This window comes from Camellia sinensis, chromosome 13, assembly GCF_055761805.1.
Source record: "Camellia sinensis isolate YWXY chromosome 13, ASM5576180v1, whole genome shotgun sequence".
Taxonomy (NCBI): Eukaryota; Viridiplantae; Streptophyta; class Magnoliopsida; order Ericales; family Theaceae; genus Camellia; species Camellia sinensis.
The window spans coordinates 119,450,683-119,473,947 of record NC_138973.1 but is presented as its reverse complement, the minus strand read 5'-3'; the positions used below and the strand labels follow the sequence as shown (position 1 = coordinate 119,473,947).

The following is a 23,265-nucleotide window of genomic DNA, read 5'->3' as shown; positions in this document are numbered from 1 at the left end:
GATGCCAAGACAGTAGGAAATCCACATCAGGCTATATTTATCTGTTAACTGGCGGAGCAATTTCTTGGAGGTCTGCAAAGCAGACGCTCATAGCTTCATCCACCATGGCCGCAGAATTTGTAGCATGTTATGAGGCATCAAACCAAGGGATATGGCTGCGGAATTTTGTCACTGGGTTGCGTATTTTGGAAGGCACTGTAAGACCACTTAAGTTATATTGTGACAATAAGTCTGCAGTTTTATATTCCAATAACAACAGGAGCTCGACAAAATCAAAGCATATTGATATCAAGTTCCAAGTTGTAAAAGAAAGAGTGCAGAGTGGACAGATTTCCATAGAGCACATTGGGACAAACTCCATGATAGCGGATCCACTTACGAAGGGACTACCACCCAAGGTCTTTCATGAGCACACTACTCAGATGGGTGTTGTTCTATTTGAGAACATTCTGGTTTAGTGGGAGTTTGTATTTATATTACTGCTTTATGTCAGCCTTGAGTTTTATCTATGTAATTAGATTAATTTCTGCAGAAATGAAATATTTAGTTTATTACGCTCTGTTACGTATTGTGAAGTATTGATCTCAATAAAGTTAAGTAGGACCAGTTGGAAAATAGGCATGTATGGATCACATCACATGTAATTTCCATGCTACGCATCCATGATTGATCTATGTCATTTAGCTGTATTAGTATACGTGACCATTGGTGGGTCGAGTTACGATTGATGTAACGAATACCGCTTTGATCCTATATTAATATAGTTAATGGACAAGATTGTTTGGATACCCTCAAGTTATGATAACAAATTTCTGAGCTCACTAAAGTTAAGCACATTTTTCAGGATACATATGTTGTCTAGTGGGAGATTGTTAGATAATGTCTCAATGGGACCACATAATTAAATGTGGTGTTATCATTTATAAGAAGCCTACAATTTAAGTGATTCAATTTAGTTAATAGGCTTAAGGGTATATGTGTTATGGACCTAATGTGTAGATACTAGTTGTATAATTTCTATTTCTATGAGGGGCAGAAATAGAAATTAAAACATATTGGTTAAAGTTGGTTTTCATTCCTTTTGAACTTCCACAACCTTTCAGTTTTGAAAACCAATAAATAGAAATTAAAACCAATAATGGTTAAAGTTGGTTTTCATTCCTTTTGAACTTCCACAACCTTTCAGTTTTGAAAACCAATTACAACCTTTAAAAGGTTATGGTCCCTATTCCTTCCCAAGTGAAAAATAAGAACACTGCTATTTTTTTCTAAATCCTCTCAAGGAGAAACATAAGGCACCAAAGGGGAAAGGATTAGAAGGCAATAACATAATCAATAACAAAGAGTTCATTGATAATCATGCTTCCGTTTAACCGTTCATCAATGGATTCAGGTATGTCATTTTGTCTTGATTTCTTGATTATACACATGGTAAATGATCCAAAGTGTAAGGTTTATGTTCTGAAATTTATGTTTACAATAAAAAATTTTTATGAGCTAATCAAACACTCCTTCAAGCCAAGGCATATGCACCTGAAATAAAAGGAAGAATAGAAAATCTAAGCAAGCACGCTCCATTATCCAAAATCAACTCCTTAAAAATTGCCCATTGTTTGTTATCACACCAGATACGTAGGAATTAAGAATAACCTCTCAAGAGAGTTCATAATAGAAGACAAAGAAGTTGGATACCAGCAAGATAATCTCATAAGAATAATCTCTTTTCTTTCCTGGTCAGTCTTAAACTCAGCAAGATACCAGTAGTAGTCACCTTTCCTGAATTAATGAGAAACAGAGAATATAAACTTACTTCCAAAGAAATGGCACAGATAAACTTCTTTCCAAAGAAATGGCACCAGATAAGTAGGAATTAAGAATAACCTCTCAAGGGAATTCATAATCTCATAATAGAAGACAGAGAAGTGGAGAGCAAGGCCAAGACGAATTGGGTGTGTTGAAGGGAGATCTGTATTTGCAATAGTAGAAACAGCCTTAAAAAAGAAAAAGAAAAAAAAAAAAGCAGCATCAAGAAGACACATCAAGTGAAGGTTAAAAACAAAACTATGTTAATATGCAGCAATTCACTATGCATATCTCTAGTATAGGATGTCAAGACAATTGATCAACATGCCTCATAACCCTTCAGTGATTGTTCAACAACCTCTTTTCTTTCCTGGTCAGTCTTAAACTCAGCAAGATACCGGTAGTAGTCACCTTTCCTGAATTAATCAGAACACAGAGAAGATAAACTTACTTCCAATTTGGAAAGGAAAGAAAAATTTGAGAAAAATAAAAAGTCACATTCAAGGTAGGCCCCAAACCAAATTGTATTAGTATTAGAAGTATCAACTGATAAAACCAAACGACACTAACTAATGTACTTCAAAAAAACAAAAATAAAAGCACACCAACTAATAAGAAAAAAAAAAATCTAAATCAACAACCAACATAAACAATTATTACAAAACCAACTATAATTTGACAACAAATTGAATTCATCTTGGTAATGAAAAAAAGAAAAGAAGCAGAGAATAAGATTCTAAGCTAGTTTCCATATTAAAAAGTAACAAAGACTAACAATTAATGGTGTTCTACACAAAATTGGAAACCAATATGATGAATGTAGACAAACCAATATGATTAGTGGTGTTCATATACTATCACCACAACCATATATGTATTAAGCATACTACACTGCAAGTAGACAAACCAATTTTCTAATCATTAAACCCATACCTACTATTTTCAATGTGTTTGATGGAGGTTAGTTTAGTATAGGATGTCAAGACAATATATATCAACAACCAATGTAAACAATTATTACAAAACCAACTTTATATGCAATAGTAGCTTTCCCTGAACTATCTGTTTCAATTTTTAATATATATCATTAGTTTTTCAACTTAATTGGTCTCTAAGTGAGTTACTCGAAGCTTAAACTTGAGTGAAAAAGATGCAGTTATGATGGCATGACTCTAAGAACATGTGAACATTGTATTTGCCTATGCAAGCCAAATAATGTTTTATGTAATAATTGCAGGCTCTAATAATTAGTAAGTGTTTTCATAGTAGCAGAAGCAAAACCAAGGAAGATCTACAGAGTTAATTTTCATAGTTTGATGCTCAATACGGATCAAACAAATTTGATGCTAAGCAATTGCGAGTACCCACAAAAATCATAGATGGGATAATGAAAGTACCCTCACAAAAATCAGACACCTAAACTACAAAACCAAAAATTAATATCAAACAACAAAATAACAAATCCAAATAACTCCTTCAGGATTCGGAATTTAAACAACAAATCAAAATTATAGGCAAGAGCAAAGAAAATGAAAAGGCAAACAACGAAGAGTGAATAAATTTTACTGGCAAGAGCAGAGAAAGGGAAAAACACAACATAATCAACAACGATCGGGAAAAAATATTGTACAACGAGTTCGAAGTCTTACCTAAATGAGAAACAAATCACATAATATAAATGAGAAACACAATCAAACTCAAATGAGAAACAAATCACATAAAAATTTAGACACCCAACGAAAACCCAAATAAAAATTTTGAGGCATTTTGGAGACCCATTTTACAAATCACATAGTGAATGCATATAAAGAGACACATAAAACAAACAAAAAAAGCCGAAAAAGAAAAATAAAAAAAAAATGAACTGAGAAACCCTAGATATGCCTAGAAAAGGGAGGAAAAATTTGAAGACGATACCGATCTCTTTCTCGTTGGTTGCGTCAATCGATCTACCTTGCATTTGATCAAACAGTGCACTCAAATCAAAACCAAGAAGGGGAGTGGGTAGAAGAAAGGGAGAGAGAGACTGAAACAGAACCAGAGAGAGATTTACAAAATGGCCTCTTTACTGTTCATCCAAAAGTATAAAGCAGGTTTAAACTGCTTCAAGCATAAACTTTATGCCATCACTTATTACTCCAAGACGACTAACTAATAACATAGAGAGTCTACTGAATTAATATAGTTCCAAAACCAAATATTTATAGAAAAATCAAAACGGCCAATTGGCTTAAAACTGACTTTTGTTTCTTTAGACCTCTTTACTGGTTTTTTTTTAAACAAATTCTTTCTAGACCTCATTGAGCCAATCTCAGCATTGTTTAACTGGCAAAGCTGAAAGCATAATTTGTTTTATTTTTTTTTTTATCAAAACTTACAATTCTCACTCTGAAAGTAAAATAAAAATGAGAGGAAAACAAAAAAAAAAAAAAAAGAAAGAAAGGAAAGAATAGGCTCAGCTCCTGTAAAAAATAACAGACGGTTTTCACCCAATGAAACAAAAATATATTGAGTTAAGAGTCACAGGAGTAAAGGGAAGAAGAAGAAGAAAAAAATTGACTCTAACCCATCTAATCAAAAATTTAATTTATTATAACCACATTTTTTTGTCACATCTATTTTAAAATGAATATACAATTGTGCCTACAGTGTCTAAGTTTTAAAATTAAAATTTTAATTAATTATAAGCACTGGTAGAGTTATAGGGTGTGTAAAAAGTAAGAGGCAAAGTTATTCTGTTGAATCAATATAATCTAAATTTCTCTTCCACCCCCAAAATCACCTATCAAGAAGAAAAATTCCAATAAAAAGAAACTCAATAAATAAACTTCTAAAATTGTGGAAAAAAAAAAAAGCTCACTTGTTAAATGGGTCGTTGTGCCATTGCTCTCCATTTCTTGAAACATTCACTAATAGACCCACACAACACTTCCATTCATTGTCTAACTTGAATTTTTTAAGTCTAATCAAAACAAACTAAAACATCTTGTTTTTGAAAAACAATAAAATCAAACATAAATGCATTCTAAACAATGCTAATTTTTAAAATTACAGTAAAATTATCACAATGATTATTATCAAAATAGTATGAAATTCAAAAATTAAAATAGAAGACCCAAATTATTAGCATAAAAAAATCAAGTACTCGCTCTTCTTGGTTGCTTCTCTATCGTCTTTGAACAAAAAACATAAACTGCATGTAGCTAATAATCCAAAAGATAGCCAACATATAAAATGAAGCCTAGCTAGTAAAAATTTAAGATACTTAATTTTCACATGTAAAATAAAGCCAAGTTAATCAATAGATAAACAACAAATTATTGACAAATCCATCAATGGAAGGCAGACCAATTACCTAATCAACCATTGTAGCAAACAAAGCCATAACAACTTTTTATGAGCTAATCAAACACACCTTCAAGCCAAGGTTAAAAAATTATTTACTATTAATCATGGTTAAGGTGGCAAACCCATAGGACTTCTAAATGAGTTAATGATCATAATAGAACATACAATAGATCCTATGTTTGAATCTTATAGTCTATCAGATAATTCCAATACTCATACTTAAGGACAAAATTAAGGGAAGCATATATATATATCCTTTTTATAGTTGGTTAAGTCTGTTTGCTACTGCCTTACTTTTAGAAGCATTTTTTTGAAAGGAATTACCTTTCATAATCATGTAAGTAAACCATCAAAGAAACAAACAGAGAGATAAAGCAAATTTACATACAAATTTGTATCACATGCATGGAATTAGGTAGATGATTGAATCAAATTATCAACTAAGCAATGAAATGCACTGTTATCAACTAAGCAATGAATTAGTAGTGGAATTCACCAAATTATAGAAAGGAAATACGAATTGTAATCAGAAAATTTTAACTAATTCAGAAAAGACAAAAATCGAGGAAATCTCGATATCATAACAATAGAGAGTTGAGTGAGTATACACATATTGACATGAATATTATTTCGAATAAAAGCTTAAATTTAAACCATGAACAGTGACCAACCTCAAGAGAGTGAGTATACACATATTGACATGAATATTATTTCAAATAAAAGCTTAAATTTAAACCATGAACAGTAACCAACCTCAAGAAAAATTAGCACAAAGTTTGAAGTTTTCGGATTGAAACAAAAAAAAAAAAAAAAAAAAAAAAAAAAAGAGCAAAAATTCGATACTTACAAATTTAAGATGACTCAAACATTAACCTCTTACAAAAAGCATCCTTGGAACTAAACTCAATAACTTTAAGATGACTCAAACATTAGCCTCTTATAAAAAAAAAAAAAACTAAACTCAATTTTTTAGTTTTGTTACTAAGAATTTTTTTTATATATTTCTTAGTTTAGTTTCTCTTATAGGTCACCTAAGAAAGAAACTAAACATCTTAACAGGTCACCTATCAAGCAGAAAGAAACTAAACTCAATTTTTTATATATTTCCAACCAGTAACAAAACTTTAAGATGACTCAAGCATTAACCTCTTACAAAAAGCATCCTTGGAACTCTGAAGACAATGTTAGAGACCCAATCAAAATTATTAGTAAAAGACAATAATTCGGGACTCAATCAGAATATCAGAAATACAATCAATCAATACAGCAATCAAGGTTTTAAAAAGCGGCCGCAACCGTTACGTAACGCCGTTACGTAACGGTTTTGGCGGTTATCGCCACCCGTTACGGCCGCTTTTGCAGTGTGATTGAGATTCACAGGTGCGTCAGCTGTAGCGGTTGCCGTAGCGGTCGTAATTGTAACGCCCTCAAAATTAACCCATTATATATATCATTGACATTCATTATTTAAAGATGACAATCTATTAATTCATTCATCAGAGTATTACAAAATAAAGCATTACATGTATCATCGAATAAAATGCCCTACAGGCTTACATCTTCCCAAGCCAACACTTGGATACAAAAATATGAGTTCTAACTCAATACAAGAAAAGCCCTAGGCTTGAATGTTTACATGTACTAATTATTTAAGACAGTTAACTAAAAGTAGTCTTCTTCAATCCAGAAGCCAAACCCTCCCAAGCTAATTCCTTGGAGGTAGTTTATCGCCTGGACCTGAAAATGATGTTCCCATAAAGGGTGAGCCACAGCCCAGTAGAAATATACTAAACCACATATAAGCAATGAATAAAGCAATAGCATTCAACAGATGGTTAACCAAGATAATCAATTACTTTATTTTACAGTCTCATGACACTATTGTCTAAGATATGTTTTACTTTCCAAATTTATCAACATGGCTCAGAACCTGGCCAAACTTACAACAGTAAATCACATATATCATATTCACATCCTTCCAATATCAACAAACAAATGAGACTCAAGCTCAAATCAAACACTTCATACTTCCAGATTGATACACATTTTAGTGCTGTATCAATAAAACACTTCTATATAAATAAGCACACATAAAAGTGATGCTAATGGAGTCCATCCCCTATCTCCTCCCAAACAAAATCCGGTTTAGAGGTCCATCCCCTATCTTCCCCTAAACCGTGGAGTACATCCCCTATCTCCTCCCACACACAAACAATGTATGCAAATGCAATGCTCAATCAATACACGTATTTTCTGTATCAATGCCACAGTCAAAATTAATGACTTAACCAATGTGATTAGTTCCAGTTATTCCTAATCCACATGCAATGTCTACAACAATCATGACTATCCTCCACCGATGGCCCAAAACAGTTATTTCTAAACTGAAAATAACTATGTCCACAATTCAATAGACAAATGATTCAAATTATCCAATTATGCCATTTAATCAATGAATTCCCCAATTCCATGAATTTAACCATCTTTTCCCAATTCCATGAATTACTTATACAAATCAATTCAATAATTCAACTAAGGTTTTTCCCAAAATTTACCAAAGTATTCCCAACATATTAAAATACCAAAACTTAGAACATAACCTATAAAATGGAGTAGGAAATCCCTACCTCAAAGAAAACAACCCAAAAGGTGAAGAAAGAGATGAGTGCCCAAATACCAAAATGCTCCAAATCGCCAAATGCTCAGATTAAATGGTAGCCCTTGCCTCACTCTATCTTTTTAATGAAGGATCTAGGGTAGAAAACACACCCTAAGTGGATCAAATCTAAGAAAGAAGGTGAGTAGGGAGAGAGAGAAGTCGGACCTAGGGTTTGGAATCAAAAGAAAATGAAAAAGACTGATCAAATCCCACTGCTGTGTATATAAACTGGACAGGCTCGCTCGAGCGAAGACTTGGTCGCTCGAGCGACCAGACACAGAGAAACTACGCTCGAGCCAAGGAAGCCTTGCTCGAGCCAACAACTCAAATGCTCGGTCGAGCGAAAGAAAGCTCGGTCGAGCGAAGAACTCAAACCCTCAGGTCTGAACCCAGACACACGCTCGAGCGAAGGAACTATAGCTCGAGCGAAGGATGAACTAACTCGCTCGAGCGAAGAAAAGCTCGCTCGAGCCAAGAATGCACAGCTACAGGTCCAAATCAAACACTACCTCTCGCTCGAGCGAACAACTCCTCGCTCGAGCGAAGAACCAAAAACCTGGACAGCAACTCTTGGTTTCTAAACCCAACCAACCTGAAACAAACCTGCCCAACACATCCTATAATTCCAAATGAGAAAAAATAAAGAATAACAACAACAACCATTATACAATGACAGAATCTACGGAACAGTCCGGATACAATAATTAAATGGGAAAAGACCGGGGTCGCTATAGTAATGGTGCCGTAACAGCTATAACGGCCTGTTACGCACCGTTACGTAACGGTGCCAAACTGTTTCTTTAAAAAAAACACAAAAAAAAAGCTGAAAATGGGGGAAGAGGGATAGAGAGAAGAGGGAAGATAAAAGAGAGAAAATGGAGGAGCAACAGATAGAGAGAGAGAAGAGGGAAGATGAAGAACATATTATTGATTTGTTGAAACTGTAAGACTTATGCTATTCTATTCAGCTGCTATCACTAAATCATTTTGTTTGTGTGTGTCTATCTATATATTGTTTGAAAATAATAATAATAATAATAATAATAATAATAATAATAATAATAATAATAATAATAATAATAAGTGTGGTCATTATCTATTTGGCTTGGTTAAAATATGTATATATATATATATATAGGCTTTTATTTATTCTCTTACTTTTGTCATTGTTTATCTTATATATAATAGTTAGTGATTGATTTTTTGTATAATATAAAGTCATTAATTATTAAAATAAAATGTAAAAAACTCAGTTTATAGTGATTTAGAAATATGAAATATATTGGATCATACTTAAAATTTTACAAAAATTGATCAATATTTATTTTTAACCCAATAAATATGATCATGGAAAAAAAATATGCGTATCGGTAAATTTTTTTCAAATTGTGCGAAAAATAAAAAAATTCACGGTTCCGATTACCACAACCGTTACACTACGGCCTTTACACCCCGCAATCGCAACCGCGTCACCGCCACCGTTACGGCGACTGCAACCGCTTTTCAGAACCTTGACCGCAATGTAAACATCCCAATTCATACTTACAAATTTATTGAACTTTTCAACTCAACACCAAGCATTGATAAAGCAACCACAAATCTGTAAAATAGATCCTTCCAAAGAACCCTGAGATGAGTGAAAAAATTGTAAAGCTTCCTATCAATTAAACAATCAACCAACAAAAACAAAAACACAGATCTATATATACATACATACATGAACCCTGAGATGAGTGAAAAATACCTATCAATTAAACAAAAACATAGATCTATACATACATACATACATACATATATGAACCCTGGGCAATCGAAGAAATCTGAGGTTTTGGAAGAAACCAGAGAAACCAAAGTTTTTTTTGCTACTGAGAAGCCAATTGAGAACTCAATTTCTTCCTCAATAGTCGATGAACATAGTCGACTGTGATGACTCTGCTCCAATTAGTCCAAAAAGCTACCATTTTAGATTCTCCAATTTGGTTGCTCATCGCGTCTCCGTTGAAAATATAGATTGAGCATAGTTGTTGGTTGGGTATTTTTGAAAATCCTGGGAGATGAGAGGAAAAAGGGAAAAGAAAGGTAAAGTAAAAGAGAGATGGGAGAGGAATGGCTGGGAATCAAATTCTTGGCAAATGATCTCAGCCATTCCATTAATAGTTAAAGTGATCTTAGCCCTTAAACAAAAATATAAGAGAGAGACATTTTGAAATTTATATGACACGTAGGACATTTTTTAAAAACAGTTTTGCCATATTATATAGATTTGTTTCTTTTTGCAGATCTTTTGCCCATGAGAGCAGGCGAAGACCAAGCAAAGAGGAGGGGAAGGGAGGGGGAGCTCGGCAGAGAGCTCCAGGCGAGGGCTTCGTCCAAAACGGGAGTGTTTAATTTGTAAATATTAATGTGTGAAATAATTTTTTTGTTTTAGAATAGAGATAAAATTTTGATTAAATAATTAGGATAAATTATATTTAGTATTTTTAGTTTTGATTTGATTTGAATACAATTGTATAATTTTTAGTTTGAGCAATAAAAGTTTTATTCAAATCGTGTTATACAATGATTTTCACTAATATATATTAGAATTGTTAGACGAGTCATACTTAGTAAGATGAGTCGTGTATCAACCATAGTTTAATTTAGTAGTGTCGGTCCGTGCTAAGCAAAGATTATTCGTGACTTTCTGATTTTGATATACAAATCATCTTGATGATGTATTTCTAATCAACTTACATCATAGTATCCAAATAAATAATTTTCTAAAGACTAATTACAATTACTCTCAATTATGAGATTAGTGATGGATTTGAAATCCTAAAATATTTATTTTATTTTGTTTAATTAATTAGTTTAATTTTCATTTCAAATATTTTGCAACCAAATCTAAATTTCTAAATTAAATTATTCATCATTAGTACCTGTGGATTGGCACCTGGTTTTAACCGCTATTCTACGGAGGAGTTGTTTTTATTTGATTTCAAATAATATATTTTGGTGTACGAATCAGCATATCAACTTTTGGTGCCATTGCTGGAGACTACAAAAAACAAAATTATTTAATTTGGAGATTTATTTATAAAACAAAAAAATATATAAAAAATTGAGTTTAGTTTCTTTCTGCCGAAGAAATATAAACTTGCAAAAAAATTCCAAAAAAAAAAAAACCAAAATTTTGATATCGTGGCTAAGAAAGGAGATACACATATTGGACATATAACTTATGGACTATTTGCCTTTATTAGACACTTGTGGATTAATTATCTCTGTTGGACATATAACTTGGAGGACAAATAACGACTACTAACTACTAGCTACTGACTATTAATTTCTAACTACTAACATTTAATTTATTGCAATTTCTTTTGTTCTGTACATTTTTTTTTCCCTATGAGGTCTTATACCGCTTTTATTTTATTCCAATTTAGTTTATTGCAATTTTTGTATATTTATACTAATTTGCAGGTTTTAGCTGGTAGAAAAAAAAAAAGTGTGTGAGTTTTTGATAAATCATAAGTGAAAAAACATAGAATTGCAGCAACTAGGTAAAATAAATTAGTTTAATTTGTTTTATTTTATTTTGTGTTATTTTTCTTTATTTCTTTGTTTTGTTTTATTTCTTTATTTTCCTTCCCGTTCACTGTTCTTATCAATCTTTTGTGGCATGTGCCATTGGGGACAATGTCATTTAAGTTGGGGGGAGGGGAAGGGTTTATTGTGTGTTTTATTTTTATTTTTAGTTTCAGTTATGTTTTGAACAAAATTTCAATATTATTTTGTGTATTTTCATTTTCATTTTAATTTTAATTTTAATTTTTTTTTCAGTTGTGTTTTGAAAAAAAAAATTCAAATATATATATATATATATATATATATTTGTGTGCTGTAGTTCATGTTTTCAAAAAAAAAATATCAAAAAAAAAAAAATCAAATTTTATTTGTGTGTGTGGTTGTGTTAAAAATAATAATAAATAATCTTTGTGTATGCCGGTGTGTATGGATTTGTTTTTGTTTTTTAAAAAATGTTTTTGTTGTGTGTTGTGTGTTGTGTCACTACAAGAAAAAGCATTTTTGCCGACCACTTTTAGCTACCAAAAATAATTTAGTCGCCAAAAGTCACGGAATTGGCTACCAAAAATAATATTAGTCGGCAAAAGTCAACTTTTTAGGTACTAATTTTTTTTAGTAGGGGAATGTTGATTATTGGCTACTAAAAAAAAATTAGTAGCTAAATATATTACAATTGGCGACTAAAACAATTTTTAGTAGCTAAACATATGACAATTGGCGACTAAATAAAAATTTAGTAGCCGTAGAGGTACCTTTAGCTACTAAATTGTTTGGTAGCTGAATGAAAATTAAAAAATTAATTTTTAATCTTTCCCGACCAAACTTTTGGTCGCCAAATGTCAAGTTTCGGCGACAAAATTTCTTTTAGTCGCTGTATACCTACTTTCGGCTACTAAATTGTTTGGTAGCCGAATGAAAATTCAAAAATTAATTTTTAATCTTTCCCGACCAAACTTTTGGTCGCCAAATGTCAAGTTTCGGCGACAAAATTTCTTTTAGTCGCTGTATACCTACTTTCGGCTACTAAATTGTTTGGTAGCCGAATGAAAATAAGAAAATTAATTAGTTTTATTTTTATTTTTATTTTTATTAAGAGGTTGTACACCCACCGTCCAAAAATATTAATATCTTATTTTTTTTTATTATCTCAAAATATTAATTTTTTTAAGAAATTAATTATTAAAATAAAATGAATTTCTTATTTTGTCCTTTTTTAAAATCCATTAATAATACAAAAAGTACAATTATGACAATTGATATGTCTAAAAAAATATACTATCAAAAGGCAATTTTGAAAAATTAATATTTTTAAAATGTAATAATTGTATTATAAAAAGAAATTAAATTCTGAAAATAGATTATTATTTTTAGATGGAAGAAGTAGTCGGCTTTCATTTGATGGTTGAACAGATCTTTTAATAATTGGGCCCTCACGCGAAAGGTATGCTAAAATGGGCAACTTGTTATTGGCTGTTTGTCGATAGTTTTACATTGCAAAAATTTAAAGGCATAGTTACAGGTTAGTCTGATGAATTTAATTTTTAATAATAAATTTATTATTTTTAAAAAGTACAATTAAACTATTTATACTTTTTACATCATCATATTTCAATAACACTAATAAATTAAGAATAAATCAAAATTGACAAATAAAAGACAAAATATCCCAATTATTTATCATGTTAATAAATTTTTCAATATTATTACCAGTACTAATGAAATAATCATTTTACAGACACAAAACATATATTTAAAAAGTTTTAAAAAAATTTCATTATCAAAATGAGGGCTAAGTGTGTAAAAATAATTCACTCATGACTTATGAGTAAATAAATCAGATTTGTATGACTTATTTTTAAATTTATACTTTGTAAATATTTCTAAACTTTGTAATTTTTTTTTTCACAAACTGAGTCATAAAACTCCAATAAAGTAAAAAGTATAAACAATAAATAAAATTAAAAAATATTAATTTAACAAGCCTGATCTATTTTTCATTGACTCAAAAAAAATTAGCAGCAAATATTCGCTCTATTTCTCTCTCTTTTTGTCTATTTCTCGCTAATCTTTTGTTTCTCTCTCTTTTTCTATCTCTTCATCTCTCTCTCTCTTTCTCTCTCTATCTCTTTTTTTGTCTATCTCTCTCTCCCTGTCTCTCTCTCACTCATCACTCTTCTCTATCTCTCTCTGTCTACTTGTCTATTTGTCTATTTCTCTCTCACTATGTTCGTCTTGCTCACTTTCTTACTCCCATCTTCTCTATTTATCGCGCTCCTTCTCGATTTATCAATCCACTATAAGAAAATACACTTTTAGCAGCCACGTTGTCTATCTCTCTCTCTCGCTCATCACTCTATCTCTGTCTCTCTCTCTCTCTCTCTCTCTCTCTCTATCTCTCTTCTTTATCTGTCTCTCACAAAATTAAAATATTTTTAAAATATTTAAATATTTAAAATATTTAAAAAATTGATTTGAACTAAGTTTTGAAAAGAGTTTTGAATTATCTGTCTTCTTTATTTATTGAGCTCCCTTTCGATTTATCGATCCACTACAAAAAAATGCACTTTTAGCGACCACTTTGTCTCTTTCTCGCTCATCACTCTGTCTCTTTCTCTGTCTCTCTATCTCTTTTCTCTATTCATCTCTCACTCATCTCTCTCTCTCACCACCTATCTTTTCTACCACATTTACCACTACTGCAAATGCCATTCAACTACCACCACTCTTATTTTTCTCTCTTTCACTCATCACTCTTCTTTCTCTGTCTGTTTGTCTATCTGTCTGTGTGTCTTTCGTTCATCTTTCTTCTCTTTATCTTTTATTTTTTTTGTCTATCTGAGAGTACTCATGTGTAATTCATTTATTTTTTTGTCTTCTTAGTGGATTATTTTATGACTTTGGCGTGTGATTTTTTTATCGCAATTATAGGTAATCCAATTATGATTTTTTGATAGTGGATTATAGGTAATCCAATTATGACTTTGGCGTGTGATTTCTTTATATTTCTTCTCTTAGTGGATTATTTTTTTGTCTATCTGAGAGTACTCATGTGTAATTCATTTATTTTTTTGTCTTCTTAGTGGATTATTTTTTGTGTTGATTTATTATTGATTGTTTGATCAAGATTGGTATTCACTAGTTAAAATTGAAATATGATTACGAATTAATATCTCAGGGGTTATTTTAGAATTTTTGAAATGTCTACCGATATCTGATCAACTTAATTTTTAACGTGGTTAATTCTCTTAAAATGATATTATGAAATTAACGATACTTATCATGGTTAAAAGTTGACTTTTTAATTTTTTTTGAAAAACATATAAAAAAATAAAGAGAATGATGTGACCGAAAATAGATTAAAAACTGACTTTTTGACTTTTTTAGTCTTCCCAAAAGAGGCCTTAGTAGATGAAGATTCACTATCATTCCCAATGCTACCACCGTTTATGTCACCACTATCCTATCACCATCACCACATCACATCATCAAACCACCTCATAACTATCATCACATCACCACCACCACAACTACTACTACCGTGGTTGCACCACACCATTTCTACAAATATTTTCAAAGTTGGGAAAATAGTTATATAACAACACTACAAGAAAACACATTTTTGGCGACCAGTTTTGACTACCAAAACAAATTTAGTCTATAGCAAGACTGCATGCCTGATCCACTTTTATAGACTAGAAGCAATCCTGATGATAATATTAAGACAGTTAATTGACCTTAATTTTGATGATGACAGTTTGAATTAAAGAAGATAATAAGTCAATTTTCTTTAATCTCAAATATTCTTATATTTGAAGTCACTCCGTCCGTTGCACCACCACATAACTTAGGCACAATGCAGTGTACTGATTACATAAAATATTCAAAATCTGTAAAATTAGTGTCTCCCTTCATCGGTAGAAAGAGTTCATGCAGCATTTCATAAATCCTCTCAGAACAAGGGTGGATTTTATCAGCAACATAACAGTTGTGAGATTCACTATTAATATATCTCTGCAAATGTGTGTGTATATGTATGAGGAATTTGGGGATCCTGGAGAAGAGAAAAAAGAAGAAAAATGAAAATCATGTGCCTCTGGAAATGTGTATATATATATATATGTATATATATCAATCGACCTATGTATTGGAAAGAAGTGAATTACAGAGTTGGGAAGACAAAAGCAGACAAGATCTTGATCACAGTTGACCGTTTCAAATCTGGGACCAATTTGAAGGCTTCCCTGTGTTTGAGTTTGTGTTTGATTTCTTTTATTTTTTTATTAGTCCTGTGGAAGAAAAAAAACTTCTCAACCTCATCTCTATTCTAATTCATACCCCCTAAAATTTTTTTTAAAATAAATAAATAAATTTTGACAATAATGCGGTAATATGATTATTATAAATAAATTTGTTTTTTATATTAATTTATTTTAAAATAAGAAATTCACAATAAATTTTTCTATTTGTATAGTATTAGTCTTTTAAAAAAATATTTACAATATTGAATTATAGGGAAAATTTTGAAATTATGTATTTGCAAAAATTTTGAAATTTTGAAATTTTGAAATTATGTATTTTGAAAAAAATATTAGGACAAATATTTAAGATAATTTAATATTTATAATTTATAATTTTATTACTTATATTTTTATTTAAATATAATTTTAATATATTTGTTATGTTACGGTTCGATTTTTAAAACATTAATGTTACAAACTTTGTAACATTTACTTCTATTTTCTTTTAAGATAATCAATTAATATTTTTAATTTTATTTTTCTATCACATGAACCATTGGGCAACATCTAAAAAAACACCTATTTTAAGATAATCTCTTTTTCGAGCCGAATCTAACAAATATATATGTTTTAAAAATTCAAAATAAGCAACAAATATTTACTATTTTTTTTTGTTATTTTTTATCTTTACTGATTTTTTTTTGAAATTTTAGAACAAAATTATAATTTTTTGATTTGTTTTGTCGAATGAAAAAAAAAAAAAATGTCACGTTTTTACCTTTCGCGACCAAAATTTTGGTCGCCAAAAGTTTGTTTTAGAATTAATTAGTTTCGGCGACTAATTTGATTTTGGTCGCCAAACGTCCCACGAAATTGTGGAGGGAATATTACTTCTTCTTCTATTTGCATTGCAAAAGGATCCCAGTTCCCTCCCTCTCGCACTCCCGCCTCTATCACTGCTCTATCTCCATCGCAAGAGTTGCTGTATCATCCCCCGCACTCCCTCCCAGGTATCTCCCTCTCTCTCTCTGTATCTCCCTCTCCATTTCTTAAACATCTCACACGGCCTTTCGGTTTCCCTCTTTCTCTCTCTCTCTCTGTTTACACACACACACACGAATCATATATTCACAACATTGATTCCATATATACTCGATTATTTTCCCAAATCATATGTACACTCACGCCTCTGCCCTTTTCTGTACAGGAATAGTCTCCATCGCCCGAACTCCCCCGAATTGGATCATCCCCCGAACTCCCTCCCAGGTATGTTTTAATTTCGCATCTGTCTCTCCCTCTCTCTGTATCTCCCTCTCGATTTGCCTCAGTTTCTATTTGTCTCTGTTTACACACACACACATACATACATATATATATATATATATATCTACATATATATATATATATATATATGTGTGTGTGTGTGTCAAAACACACAAAATATGAAGTACGAAATGCCCTCAATTAGGGCATTGTTATTGAAATGTGATTCAAATTAAAAATTAGGGCAATGCTTGGGGTGAATCAACACATTTGCTACATAAACTAGGGCAAAGTCTTGTAGTAGTAGTACATATAAAAGAGGAATTTTTATGGTTTTGAGTAAATATACTAGCTGCTCGTTGCTTTTGGATGCCTTGGTAAGAATGTTGAGGTACTTAATATATACCTACTGTTCTTCTTCATAGTTGCATTTCCAATGTATGAAATTGATGTAATATGTAGAGGTTGAGAATCTTGAGATATGAATGATTTTAAAATCAATAAATGAATAAGTATTCACACTTGAGGTATGATATTTTGTGTCTTGGAAAAGAGATGCAGTTATCATAGTTTTGGTAAAACAAGGGCAGGGATTAGATTGTCCTTGTAGATTCTTCGGGTGATGTTGTGTTCTTGAATGAACATATAGTAGTAGCTTGGTACCCATGGATCATGACTTTCGATCTGTTGGCCTAGCTGTGTATGCTTTTTTTTTTAAAAAAACATTTGGTGTCACTGTGCATTTTAAGTTAAAATATGCTTGTAGAATATAATAATATTGTAAGTGAACATTCAGGGAATTGACTAACCAAAATAATTTCTTCAGATTAAATGGATTTTATTTTCAATGTACTTGTGATCAGCTACATTCATACTTTGTCCTTGACCTTCGTTTTTTGTTTTTGGGTTTTAAATCATGGGTTGCATTTCTTAGTTTTCCCTCTGGTGCCTTTGAGACTGGGTGCAATTATTGATCTTTTTGCTTATGAGAAATATATCTTCGTTGACGTTCTCTAAAGTCTTTCTGAGATGCATTCATATTTTAATAATCATCTCTTGTATTTCCAGTTGCCGCATATCTTTCGTAATGCTATGGAATTTTTTCCATGAAAAATCATTATGTTCTTGCTGATCAGAATATTTAATTCAGTTTTCTGGAAATTTATTTTTGGTAATCTGAATGGGGTGATTTAAATCAGGTTCTGAATGGTTTCTATGCAAGAAATTGCCGACTAACATGTGAAGTCATAGATCTTTGAACACTTCTCACACTTCCATTTCTTTTCTCCATGTTTTTTGGCAATGCTAAGGCTCTCTCAATGCTAACGAAGGTTAAATGTTTCAGATGTTGATGTGAAACAGCTTGTTAGCCTAAGAGAAGTCCAACTTCTTTATCGACTTTCTGATGAGGTACGCTTTCTAATTGTACTGTTATTAATAAACCTTAATACATATTTAATGATTTATAGTTGCCTCTTTATGTTTTAGAGACTGTTTTTCGCAGCTTGCAGAAGACATGTTTAGAGTGCATACAAGAAAACTTGTCGAGGAAAACATATCAACTGCGCTCAGTATGCTGAAGTCTAGGGCAAGAACAGTGTATGACCACAACTTCCTTTACTAGAACAACTTATGCCAGTATTAAACAAAATTGGTGGACATTCTTTTTAATGTAGTAAAACACTCATAATTTACCTTAAATGTTTGACTAAGATTGTGTATGGTGCACGCTCTTACCATTCCAAATTATTGACTGCAAAATGATATTTTGTTTCTTTTTTCCTCCCTTGGGCACACTACATGTTTTGTCTCATTATAGTGGTTAATATTGTTCTCTCTAGCATTTGCCTTACCTAAAATAAACTTAGGGTATCCAGCAAGACAGCTTCACATGTCATTGAAGAGCTTAATAAGATGCTGGCATTCAATAATTTACTGATCTCATTGGGGAAACATCCTGATGCCAGTCGCTTTGCTCGTGGGGTTGGGCCAGTGAATTTAATAGGTAGGGATGCTAATTGATTGTTTCGTGTTCCTCGTGGAGATTATTTAGTTCTACTGCTTATACATCCTGAATCTGCTTGCTGGCATTACTTCTTAAAAACTGCTAGCTGAAGTTAACACAGACTTTTTGGCTTAGGTGGTGAGTATGATGGTGATAGACAGATGGATGACTTGAAGCTCCTATTTAGAGCATATGTTACGGATGCACTATCAAGTGGTCGCATGGAAGAGAATAAGGTGACTTTCCCTTGGGCAAAGATGTTGCTTTACTTAAATCCAATTGTGGATTATTCTGTAGAGATGTTTATTTTCTCAAGCCATTTAGTCTAGCTGTGAGGCGAATTATTAATTCTGTATGTACTGTATCAACTTTCAACTGATCAGATAACTTTTCCACTAAATAAACTGTAGTAGTTTTGTGTTTGGATGAAAATTTTCAGACACTATGCTGCGTGTTTGTTGGTTGCAATATGAATTGCACTTGTGCTACCTGATGAATATTGATGCTGACTTGTGTAGTTCTTTTGTTTGTGCAGTGGATTATGTTTGCTTTGTCCATGTAATGTATTTAGGCCAGCAACACACTTCACTGTTTAACTACGCACATAACGGTTTAGAAGATCCAGTTTCACAAATTTTGCATATTACTACTGAGAGGATTATTACAATCATTTAATGATTTTCGAATGAACCTAACCTTTTTCTGGAAGAGCATATGTGCCTCTAATCTAATTATAAAATGAATGGAAAAATGTTTTTAAATAGAGTGTCATTGGAATAAGGATGTTGATCTGGCCTTGTGTCCACAAAAGAATCAATAACTCATAAAAGAAAGAAAATATCAACAAAGATAGAAGAAGAAATGAGTTCATTTGTGATAAGCTTAAATTTGCATTAGCACCAAGCAGAGGAAGATAAAAAACTGATGATTTGGTATTGTGCCACAAAGATAAATGACTGCACCTATAGGGAGTATGGCTCAAGGATAAGCAGTTATAAGAACCGGTGGAAGGCCTTAAATATAAGTTGAGGATGTGAAAAGACATGATGGCTTGAACCTAACTGGGAGGAGGTCATAACCAGAGTTTAATGGCACATAAGGTTATGAGCTTTTGTTGCTGACCCTTGTTGGGTATGCAAAATGCAACATCAGGAGTTAATTCTTTGTTAATTTTATTTTATGAACTTAATGATGTATTCTTGAAATTCTAAGGGAATAAAGCTAATAGTGTATTTCCTAAATTTGAAGAGAAATATAATAAGTGTGTTATGTGTCTCTCTAGTTTTAAGTTGAGACTACTTTATTGTATATCTTTATCTAAAAAGGTGCATGTAGACTAGTGTTGCTTAAAAGATATTAAGTTGGTGCAAGAATTGTTGGTGTTGGGGGGACCTTGATCTATGACTAAAACTCAGTTGCCATCAAAATGAATTACTAATTTCTTCTGGTTTTTTATGTTGTCTGGGTGCTTGCTTTTTCTGTCTTCTGTTTTTATGTTTGACAGTCATTTAATTTTTTTTAACCTTTATTTTTTCTATCTGTTTGTAGCTTGCTGCATTGAACCAATTGAGGAATATATTTGGTTTAGGTAAACGGGAGGCAGAATCCATTATGCTGGATGTTACTTCAAAAATATATCGTAAACGACTTGCTCAGTCTGTATCAAGCGGTGATTTAGAAGCTGCTCAGAGTAAAGCAGAATTCCTTCAAAACCTCTGTGAGGAGTTGCACTTTGATCCACAGAAAGCTATTGGGATCCATGAAGGTCAGATAGATTGTACATTTTATCATCTACACTGAAATTGCTGTTCTGAACTTATTGCATACAGCAGTAGACGTTCCCTGTTGTTGTTTGAGCTTTTCCACCATCCACACATGCTTGCATGTCAAATGGTAGTCAGCAACTTCTTTTTAGAGCTGCACTGTAAATATCTTTTCTGCCAATTAGATACGGTACATACCATGAATGTGAAGTGAAACATGTACTGTAACATGGAGTAGCAGAGGAAAGGAATGTAAATCTTTTGTCATGTGCCTTGATATTAATTGCTCTAAATGTTTTCCCAATTTTTTTTAGTGAACTTAAATCACAAAAGAGTCTGATTTGTTTATGTTCATTTTTATTTTAGAAATTTACCGGCAAAAGCTTCAACAAGCTGTTGCTGATGGAGAGCTCAGCAAGGAAGATGTTAGATCTCTGGAGCGGTTGCAGATCATGCTTTGTATTCCTCGCGAAACTGTTGAAGCAGTTCATGAAGATATCTGTGGCAGCTTGTTTGAAAAGGTAAGCATGATAGCTTCTTTCATGTCGATGTAGCTTGTTATATAATGTGTTTTAACTAGAAAAACTACCATTATGCAGTGTTTGGTCTCTGAGTGAGTGGTTGCTGGGAGGGTAGATTAGGTATTGGGTAATGGCTAAACTTTCCGCTACCCTCTTCCTTAAATTTCTACAATGAACTGTTGAAAGAGCGAGAGATGTTACAATGAACTGTTGAAAGAGCGAGAGGAGCGCATTCAAATATCCAATGAGATGTTGAAAGAGCGGGAGGAGGGACAAAAGGCAAGGGAGGAGACAAATGCAAAGGTCGAGCATCTTAATAACGTAGTCGCCAAACTGTCACAACTCTTGGGAATCTAAGTTGGGCATCCGACGTTTGCTTTTTGGTATGAACAATTTCATTAATGTCACACTTACTTTGTTTAAATATGTTCGCTTTAAGAGTTGAAAATGTGACATGTAGGGACATACGGTACAAAAATAGGACACCTACGTTGTGAGTTAGAGTTGAAAATGTCATAAACTTGTTTCTTTATTGCCAACCCTGTAATCATGCTGTAATGCCATCTTATCCAACAACAATTTAAAACCTTATTTATTTAATTTTTTTGTGTGTGTTAATTGGTTCATTTATCTATTTATATTTGACATGCTTGGTTTATTTATTAATTGGATTAAATCATAAATTAAGCACCTGAGATTCGCTAGTCTTTATTAATACATATTGAAACAACTTTCCATCATGTAAAAACAAAGGTATGGGCTTAGTTGTGGTCTGTGTACACATTGTAATTTTTTTTTTTCCTTTTATGTGATGTTATTCATTGGTAGTAAAAATATTCTATAATTTTAGTTTATATAGACTCTGTATGTCTATGTTTATTCTGTATGTATTTGCCTGAAGTACCTCAATAAGTATTTTCCAACATCAATAATGGGAACATAATAACTAATACTTGTATGCAACTTTACTTTTGGCCTTTTTTGGAGTATTCAAAGGAAGAAATGTGGGTGACATTATAGGGATACATATCAGCTGAGGTGTTACTAGAGTATTATTTCATTCTCTCTTTTTTGGTTAATTTGCTGCTGGGTGAGTTTTATATATTGATATATGTTTGTTTTCTTAAATTTCTGAATTTCTTTAAGCCAACAAACCCGATTGAAGAAGCCTAATTGTTCTCTTCGGTTGTCCAATGACTACTGTGTTCATGAACTGCCCTTAACTCTTGGCTCTTTATTTCTGCACTTCTTTAAGCTTCTTAATGTCCTTAATTTCCCACAATAAAAATTGAACAAGACTAGTCAATCTCTCCATTTGTCCTACGACTGCTATGTTGATGAAGAACAACCCCAAACTCATGGCCTTGTGCTACTAAGATGTAAAGCTTTACCTAGTTTATAGGCATTATAATATAACTGGGCCCATATGCCTTTTAACCAGGAAACTTATGTGTTTAACTCAACCATTTATTGCATAAGAGAAATATTGCTTCTTATGCAATGTGAAAGAGCTTATACTTGCATTATATTCTCATTCAAAGATTTATATATTGACCTGAGCTCTTGGATGAGAACTTATATGAAAATTATTTGGTTTTGCTGGGTTGTTTATTTTGCTTGATAATTTAAATTAGGAAAAGAGCTTATGGTTTATTTTTGTTTTAAAAACTCAATTTTATTACCCTCTTTCCAGCTGGGAATCTGGGAAATTGAAATATTTAGATGTTTCAAAAACTCATTTTACTCTTGGTTTCCATTTTGATATCTGGTAAAATGAAAAGGTCAGATGATCAAGAATGCTGCTGTTATTGGTTCTCTTTTCTTTTCTTTTCTTTTCTTTTTTCATACATTCTCGGTTTTTTTTTTCATTCTCCCTTTTGATGGATCCACTACTTTTGAAAATGTGAAAATTGTTTTATTTTACTTATTTTTTCCCCTCCCACTACTGTTTCTTGGAAAGTTTTCAATGTACTTTTTTTCTAAAATTGTTCTTAATGCAATGAATTAAAATTGTTCTGTGCGACTCATTTGAATCAAAAATGCTGACATAATTGAACTTATTGATGAAGAGTCTTGTACGCTTCGTTCTAGTTGATTA

The 23,265-nt window shown here is 32.0% G+C and overlaps 2 protein-coding genes across 2 annotated transcripts; one reads left to right on the top strand and one right to left on the bottom strand.

The window, feature by feature from the left end:
* Positions 1 to 1,619: 1,619 nt before the first annotated feature.
* LOC145805668 (uncharacterized) lies at positions 1,620 to 9,798 on the bottom strand. Its single transcript, XM_082900841.1, has 5 exons — positions 9,677 to 9,798; positions 9,357 to 9,554; positions 2,132 to 2,219; positions 1,882 to 1,991; positions 1,620 to 1,776 (listed from the first exon to the last, which is right to left on the bottom strand). The coding sequence occupies exons 1-5, from the start codon at positions 9,796 to 9,798 to the stop codon at positions 1,620 to 1,622; spliced, it is 675 nt and encodes a 224-aa protein (XP_082756967.1).
* A 6,744-nt stretch (positions 9,799 to 16,542) lies between these two features.
* On the top strand, positions 16,543 to 21,215 carry LOC114293108 (protein TIC110, chloroplastic). The gene is made up of 8 exons (XM_082903278.1): positions 16,543 to 16,625; positions 16,823 to 16,881; positions 18,224 to 18,288; positions 18,383 to 18,477; positions 18,747 to 18,883; positions 19,019 to 19,119; positions 20,432 to 20,648; positions 21,013 to 21,215. The coding sequence occupies exons 4-8, from the start codon at positions 18,395 to 18,397 to the stop codon at positions 21,198 to 21,200; spliced, it is 726 nt and encodes a 241-aa protein (XP_082759404.1). The 5' UTR covers positions 16,543 to 16,625; positions 16,823 to 16,881; positions 18,224 to 18,288; positions 18,383 to 18,394; the 3' UTR covers positions 21,201 to 21,215.
* The last annotated feature ends 2,050 nt before the right edge of the window (positions 21,216 to 23,265 follow it).

What these genes read in the sequence shown, in the direction of transcription:
- LOC145805668 (XM_082900841.1), bottom strand. Translation starts at nt 9,798, where the DNA reads ATGAGCAACCAAATTGGAGAATCTAAAATGGTAGCTTTTTGGACTAAT. An exon ending in AATCACTGAAGGGTTATGAG is followed by an intron (nt 1,992 to 2,131) that starts GCATGTTGATCA and finishes TTCTTTTTTAAG; the next exon opens with GCTGTTTCTACTATTGCAAA. An exon ending in ATTATGAATTCCCTTGAGAG is followed by an intron (nt 1,777 to 1,881) that starts GTTATTCTTAAT and finishes TCATTAATTCAG; the next exon opens with GAAAGGTGACTACTACTGGT.
- LOC114293108 (XM_082903278.1), top strand. Translation starts at nt 18,395, where the DNA reads ATGTTTAGAGTGCATACAAGAAAACTTGTCGAGGAAAACATATCAACT. An exon ending in AAGTCTAGGGCAAGAACAGT is followed by an intron (nt 18,478 to 18,746) that starts GTATGACCACAA and finishes AAATAAACTTAG; the next exon opens with GGTATCCAGCAAGACAGCTT. An exon ending in TGGGCCAGTGAATTTAATAG is followed by an intron (nt 18,884 to 19,018) that starts GTAGGGATGCTA and finishes TTTTTGGCTTAG; the next exon opens with GTGGTGAGTATGATGGTGAT.